We start from the raw sequence: 8047 nt of genomic DNA on the forward strand, positions 1-8047 counted from the left end.
ACAGACAAGCATGCTGCCACAGCCATATCTGCCTGAGTCCAAAGAGCAGTTACAGAGCCATCAGTGTATATTAACATTACAAATGGGAAAAACCATTGAAAGCTTAGCCTTTTCAGATTGGCTAGAAACTTGTGATCCTACATTTTGAATTGTATTTCTTAACAATCATTGGTACAGGTTCCAGTAATGACAGTCAGGAGGGTCTTCACTGGTCCAACAAATTTCTATTCACTAAATGCTAATAGAAAAAGATAAGAGTGGAAAGTCTTTTGTGTTCTGTTTGATTGCCCTTTTGTGAAAACTTCCTTACGATAATTTCTGAGATTGTCCCATCTATTGTCTATCTCAGGGCCCAGCTGATGTGTCTTTGTGAGTCTGTGAGGGCCCAGCCCAGCTGGGTCATATTTCTCCATGCTCAGGGTCAGGGAATAATGATTCCAAATATTATTTTCTAAATCAACCCCTCATTGTGATCAAAGATTGGAGATAACACATCGATGATCAGTACCTGGACTTAGTGGAGCTCCTAGATGGCAGCCATTGCAGGCTCTTTAAACTCACAGTGCTGGTTTTCCACCGGATACCACCTGGCTCTTCACCAGGATCTTAAGTAAGAGCGATGTTCTCAGCAATCACATTGCCGGAGTGAGCAGACTCAATCTACATCAACATTTTGGCCCCAGGGGACTTTTTGTTATTTAAAAAAGCACCTCAAACACTTGAGATTCTTAATGTGTTTCCTTCCACTGGTTAAGAATTATGAGACTACACAGGAAGAATGGATTGGTCAGTATTCAGTGAATATGATGATTACATTTCTAGTATTAAAATTTCTGGCATTTTGATTTTTATGTATGAGCTTCTGTGCCCTTAGTTAATGTGAGGTATTCTAAGAGGAAGAGACATTTAATGTACCAACAAACCAGTTATCCATATTTAATAAGACGAGCCTATGAACTAAAGTTATAATGGACCTTAAATTGAGGTCACCTCGTCTGATCTAGTCAAACACTCTCCCAGCAAAAGAATGTATTTCTGACATTGGTTTAATCATGTTCCTTTCTACTTAACACCTGAAAATAACTGCATTGACAGTTGACCCCAGAAATGAGAGGAAAGAGAGGAATTTTTAGAATAGGTCTCTCATTTTAAAAGGTAAGCAAACATGGATAGGACACTTCAGGAAAAGGCTTCAAAAATCCAGGGGGAAAAAAATAACCCAAAGGAAAATGCGCAAAAGAGCCTTAACAGGCACTTCACAAAAGACATCTAAACAGCCAATAAACATATGAAAAGGAGTGCAATCTCATTCACAACAGAGAAATACAAATTAGAAGCATAAAAGACATTAAACACCTAGCAGAATGGCAAAAATTAGAAAGACAATACTAAATGGGCCAATGACAGTTTGAGTACACTGTGGGGACTGTACCTGGTAAAACAGTTAAGCATTATATGCATACCACAAAAACCAGTAATTTTACTTCCTATTCCTAGAGAAACTCTTGCACATGTGTACTATGATTCATAGCAGTATTGTTTATAACAGCAAACAACTGGGAACCACTCAAAAAATCAGTCAAAAGTATAAAATGGACAGTGATATATGAATACAATGGAATACTACATGGCAATGAAAATGAGCAAGCAATAGCTGCATACAATGTGGATAAATTTCATACACTAAGTGAAAGAAGAGGAATAAGAATGCAAATAGTATGTTTTCATTAATATTACATACAAAAATAGACAAAACTAATTTTATTGCTTAGGGATATGCACGTGTGTGGTAAAATTATTTTTAAAAAGCAGGAAAATTATTATCACAGGAGTTGTGTGACTGATTAACCTTAGAGGAATAATTACCCTAGGGAAGGAGATTCTGTGATCAGAGGACAAACAGGGGACTTCTGGAATGCTGGTAATATTCTATTTCTTGACCTGGATGATAGTTATAAAAATGTTCACTTTAAAATTATTCTTCAAACTCTACATATACTTTTCTAGAGGTATATTATATGTAAATTTAAAATGTTGAAGGAAAGAAGCAAATTAATAAATCTACCCACTTTAAAATTCTACTTAAGGCTTACCCTGCCTTCTCCAAAAAATCAGATGTAAAACATCAATTTCGTAGGAAAATGAGGTCCAAATGGGAAGGAAGTCCCTTCAAGATTTAGTCCTGGAGATTACAAGGGCTTGAGTATACTAAACTGGGTCCCAGGACTAAAGTTAACTATGATTGGCAAATAGTTGTATGTGAAAATATTTTTGGTTATTCAAAACCAAATATCCTCAAAGATTACAGAATATCATGCTAGTGACTGCTCCTTGTATATGTGATTTACATCTTAAATACTCAATTATTGTTCCCAAATGTCATGATTAAATTGTGTCCCCAAAAAATATGTGCCAATTTGAGTAGGCCATGATTCCCAGTATTGTGTGGTTGTCCTCCATTTTGTGATGTGATTATCCTCCATTTTGTGATGTGTTGTAAATGCTAGCCTCTATGCCTGTGGTTATGGTCCCATTTGGGAGTGAGCTGTCCCTTCTGTTAATGAGGCAGGATTAGGTCATGTTCATGAGGATTAAGTTATGTTTGTTCTGTTAATGAGGTAGGGTGGGAGGTATCTTGAGTCATCACCCTACAAGAGATAAAAGCAGAGAGAAGCTAGCTGAGAGAGAAGGACCTGACTACCACCAAGAAAGAAAAGCCAGAGAGGACTGCATCCTTTGAACCAGGGGCCCCTGTGCTGAGAACCTCCTAGGCCCCAGGGGAAGACTGAGGCCAAGACACAGGTAGATCTCCAAGGAACACCAGGTTCACAGATGTTGAAAGGAGACAAGGACCTTCCCTCAGAGCCAACAGACAGAGAAAGCCTTCCCTTAGAGATGGCATCCTGAATTCAGACTTGTAGCCTCCTAAACTGTGAGAGAATAAATTTGTTTGTTAAAGCCATCTACTTGTGGCATTTCTCTTATAGCAGCAGTAGATAACTAAGACACCAGCCTTCCTTCATACCAACAACTAAGCAATAAAAACAGACATTTTTTTCAATCCTCAGCTCTAACAATGGAAGTTTTTAGCACACATTTCTATTTTTAATTCAGGTTTGTCTTTACTGCTTTCTTTCAATTCTCATTTCTCCAGAAATTAAAATCTTAGGTGAAATATAAATCAATGAACTCAAACTCACTCTGTTTTTCTCTTTCTCTTTCTCTCTTACACACCCAACGAATCAAAGATTTTGCTATAAAATAAAATTTAACTGCTATCCCTTTTCTTTCTTATTTGCAATGTAGAATGGAAAAGTGCTAGGAAATTAAAACTTGCTGTACTCAGGGTGAAAGTCTTACAAGAATGAAATTACAAAGAAATGAGAGATAAATGGTTTTCTCTAAGACAAAAAGATTGAAAGGTAAACGAATGAAATTCAGTTACCTTTTTTTTCTTGTTTGTAAAAAGTCACTCAAGGAATCTTAATTACAATTAGATTTTTTAAAAATTTTTTGATATTTTAAAACTTTTTAAACTCATTAACTTTATTGGATAAACTGTACTAATCTTAAGTGTATGTAGTTCATTGAACATCTACATACATACACACACACACACACACACACATACATACACATGGAGGCCTGGTGACACAGTGGTTAAAGCGCTGGGCTGCTAATCAAAAGGTTGGTGGTTTGAACCCACCAGCAGAAGGAAGATGTGGCAGTCTGCTTCCGTACAAATTCCAGCCTTGGAAACTACATGGGGTAGTTCTACTCTGTCCTATAGGGCCACTATAGTCAGAATCGACTCGACAGCAGTGGGTTTGGTTTTGGGTTATATATATACACACATACAATCCACTCATGTAACTACCACCCAGATGACTTAAAGCTAGATTTGAAAATCGTACTGGAAAAAAACAAAACAAGAAAAAGGCCAAGAGATTAAATATTACTGATCCTCTAAACTAAAAGATTTTCAGTTTATTTGGTTAAATTTTATTTTCATACCTCAAATTCATTTTGTGTACTTTGAACATTGCACCATCTGGCAACAGGTTCAGGAACCACTTCCCAATCTTCACAGACTTGTTTAAGGATATTCACAAACGTTGACTTCCCTGCAGCTGTTATGAGAGTAAAGGTAAAATTACAGAAGGAAACTTGGCAGAAAAAAAGGCCAGAATCATGACTGGCTTTTACAAAATTTATTACAGAAATCTTAACTCACCAAAAAAAAAAATATTCAATTTCCTGAATTTTTCTCTAGATTTTTTTTTAAATGAAAACGGAAAAGGTCTCTGCCCAACTGTGTTAAGTACATTTGTTTGTTATTGTTTTACAGGTTAGCAATGCTGTAGGAGAGAAGAATTTAAAACCTGGGAAATTTTTAGGCAAGATGTTATGGCAGAAAAAAATCCTAGTCCTAGATTCACTTTCTTTAGCCAACCAATTACAGGTAACTTTGTGGGAAGTGGTTAAGGCTACTCTACCACTTATTAGATGTGGGATTTGGGGCAAGTTACTTAATCTTTCTGAGGCTATTTCTTCATAACACAAAGGAGTACCCTCCTCATGGAAACTGTTGTGAAGGTTAAACGTGATAAACAAGTAAACTATCATTACAGAGAGTCATTCCAGGCTCTTGCATTTTCAAAATTTTCCTCTTTACTGGCTCCATCCACTCAGTCTACCAACAAGCTCAGGTCTCTTTTTAAGAAACAGCCAAATAAATGATAAAATCACCATGAAGATGTATTCAATGCTTAGAGTTTCAGAATGAGAAAGACTGTTGTTACTGTTGTTATTATTATTATTATTACATAAGTGCTTGAGCTTATGGTCGACTACTAGCCTAAAGGTTGGCAGTTTGAACTCACCCAGACGCTCCTAAAAGAAAGGCCAGCAATCTGATTCCAAAAGGTCACAGCCATGAAAACCCTATGGAACACAGTTCTACTTTGCAATACATGGGGTCACCATGAGCCGACTCGACAGCAACTGGTTCGTTAACAGAAACTATAGAAACATTTTTTGCAAAGCACTTCCTACAAGCAACACCAGTTTCTCTGCTTCATTTTCAGTCACTGTGCACTCTATTCAACCCTAAAAAAAAGACAAACAAACAACATACATACTTCACTTCTCCCTGATTATTCAACAATTTCTGAGATATCTATAGGGAAAAAAAGAAAACAGTTCATATTATGTTCACTGTTCTAAAGTTACCTAGGAATACATTATATTTAATAGTAAGAGCAGTATTGAACTAGAATCCAATAGGATGCAGCAATTATTTCTAATGACTACCACACCCTTTCCATCTGAAGTCACCAAATGTGGTTATATTAGACATCACTACTGATCAGCATAAAGTCTGTTCTCTAAGTAAATGAACATATGAATAAACAACTTTGGTACATTTATAAGCCAAGTCTCCTCTTCCTTATAAACTGGAACCAAAACCAAACCCATTCCCATAGAGTCGATTCCAACTCATAGCAACCCTACAGGACAGAGTAGAACTGTCCCATAGAGTTTCCAAGGCTGTAAATCTTTATGGAAACAGACTGACACATCTTTCTCCCATGGAATGGCTGGTGAGTTCGAACCACCGATCTTTCGATTAGTAGCCGAGCCCTTAACCACTGCACCACCAGGGCTCCTTACCTGGAACCAAAAACGGTAAAAAGAGCTTACCTTCAACTTGTAGAACTATACAAAAACCTATGATCTTATATAAGGTAACACAAAAGAAGAAAAAACTGGAAGAACGTTAAAGGATCACAACAGAGAAAGAAAAGTATGGGTAAATAGAAAGGTGACAACAGAGAGAACAGCTGAGAAGCAAAGTACAAAAGTTATTATCTCCAGAGGAAAGGAGAAAAACTTTCAAGGCAAAACTGGATGATTATTAGATTTAATTATGGTAAAGACACTTGTGACCTCAGATTTACATGCAGCAGGTAAGCATGTAGAAGGACTGTATGGCATTTAGAAGAGTAAGTGCAAACATTTAAAATGACCACCAATCACTAAGCTAGATGGAAGAGGGAAAGGAGAGTTTGGTATTCAGAAAGAGAACCCAAGGGAAATATTAAAAAATCAGGCATCAGCAGGAGTCTGAAAGCCTTTTGCTTTTTCTTCTAATACTGCTTACAAGCACAAATTTCAAAATACAGTAAAACCTGTGAAAGCCAGAACTGTGCAAGGCAGAAACTGTCAGAGAAGGAAAACCTAAACATTTTCCACTAATAGAGAGCAACAGAAAAGTAAGACTATACTCCACCAAAGGCAGAAAACTTTCAAGACATGGAAAAACAAGGCAGTCCTGGTGAGTTCTGGCCCTCACAGGTGTCCCTGTAATAATTGTTATATATAGTTCAAGCAGAGTAACAACAGTTACGTTTAGTACCCAATGAGACTAACTAATATCTAGGTCCTTAATTTGGAGGATGGGGGTACGAGCGTAGAAAATAGGCTAATGAATAAGTTAATGCTCTATGAATGCAAACGGGACCAGAACCAAGGACACTGCAGTTAACAATTTAAATAGCCAAAGAAACTAACAGTTCCTAATGCCAAATACGCATTACAATGCCAAAAGTCATTCTGTACAGACTATTAAGATCGGAAAAAGGAGATAAGGCCTCCATAAATCTAACGTAAGAGACTATTTTAGTAATAGAGAACATGAGAAGAAGGGTTCCATATGTATCAAACTTACAGTTCAAATATTCTAGAAAGAACAGAGAAACTGAAAAATAGTCTTCTACATTCAGATTCACATTTACAGCTTACTTGTGTTGGGCAAATAAGATGGAGGGACAAGATGAAAATGTTAGGTTCTAGCCCACAAGATGATGGGTCTGGCATATAGAAGGTCATGGAAACAAGCAACTATAATACAATGTATGAGAGAACAGATAAGAAAAGTGAAGTTTAAAGGATGAGTTTTGTCAAGCAAATAAGTCAATCTAAAGAAACCACATGAAGGAGTATGGCATATCCTAGGCATGTAAAAATGTTTACAGTTAAGGTAGTAGAGGGAAGCAAGGACCAAAGAGACCAAGGATCTTAAATGGTCTTGTATACCATGCTAATTAAATCCTTAGCCATTAAGCCAGCGGTCTCAAATGCAAATGTCATCATGGGCCAGAAGGGAAAGTAAATGATCAAAACAGCTGGGCATATTTCTTTCCTATTAATTTTATAATCAAAACAACAGTGCAAGAGCAATAACAAACAGCAACTGATAAAGCCTCAGTGTCAGGAAGTCAATAAGTGGTAAGGAACACGCCCCATCTAAATATGAATTGTTGCCATATAGAAATGCAGGTCCAGTGTTACCAGATCTTCAGATTTTTCAAGAAAAGCCAAGAATCTAGATGTTTATGGGAAATCGCAATTTTTAAATGCTGGCAATTAATTCAAAAAAATGTTTTCAATTTTTAAATGCTGGCAATTAATTCAAAAAGGTGTTCTCAATTTTTAAACGCTGGCAATTAGTTCAAAAAAATGTTTTCAAAGCTATATAGGTCAACATTGTGCAAATACAGGCCATCAGTTTGCAACTCCTGTTTCAGCATAGGTAATGAATGGAGAAGTCAGTGAATAATTTTAAGCAGAAGAGTAACACAATTACACTTGTATACAGAAAGGCTGCTCTGGAAATAGGTAAGAGAAACTGGAGATGGGCTGACCTATTAGGAAATTGTTTCAAGTGCTCAGAAGATTAAAGATGCTTGGGGGAAAGTAGGTATCTAGATATATGATGCCTAACTGGATTTGGGAAAAGGAAAGACATGAATTCATTGGGGTATAGATCTGAGAGGTTGTTCATTCAAATTTACTCTTGGGATTGCTTTGTTCAACTACTTTCACCTGCCCTGACATAAATAAATAACTGTGAGGAATCATACTAGTGAACACTCACCTTCAAAGCACTTAAACTGCTAAGAAGAAATGAGGGCCTGTTTATATGTCTTTTACCCTGGTGCCTTAAAACTGCTAAGAAGAAATGAGGGCCTGTTTATATGTCTTT

General features: G+C 36.7%; 2 protein-coding genes across 2 annotated transcripts in view; both read right to left on the bottom strand.

Annotated features, from left to right (window-relative positions):
* DCK (deoxycytidine kinase) overlaps positions 1-8047 on the bottom strand; it is a 32517-nt gene that overhangs the window by 22759 nt on the left and 1711 nt on the right. The window contains exon 2 of the mRNA XM_004383324.2: positions 4015-4130. Within this exon, the coding sequence (XP_004383381.1) occupies positions 4015-4130 (116 nt within the window). The remainder of the gene's footprint in view (positions 1-4014; positions 4131-8047) is intronic.
* The window catches only part of MOB1B (MOB kinase activator 1B), a 72179-nt gene continuing 68148 nt past the window's right edge, over positions 4017-8047 (bottom strand). The window contains exon 8 of the transcript XR_002825157.1: positions 4017-4130. The gene's annotated coding sequence lies outside the window, so the exon portion shown is untranslated. The remainder of the gene's footprint in view (positions 4131-8047) is intronic.

The sequence above is a fragment of the Trichechus manatus genome, unplaced genomic scaffold (genome assembly GCF_000243295.1).
Source record: "Trichechus manatus latirostris isolate Lorelei unplaced genomic scaffold, TriManLat1.0 scaffold00108, whole genome shotgun sequence".
NCBI classification, from domain to species: domain Eukaryota; kingdom Metazoa; phylum Chordata; class Mammalia; order Sirenia; family Trichechidae; genus Trichechus; species Trichechus manatus.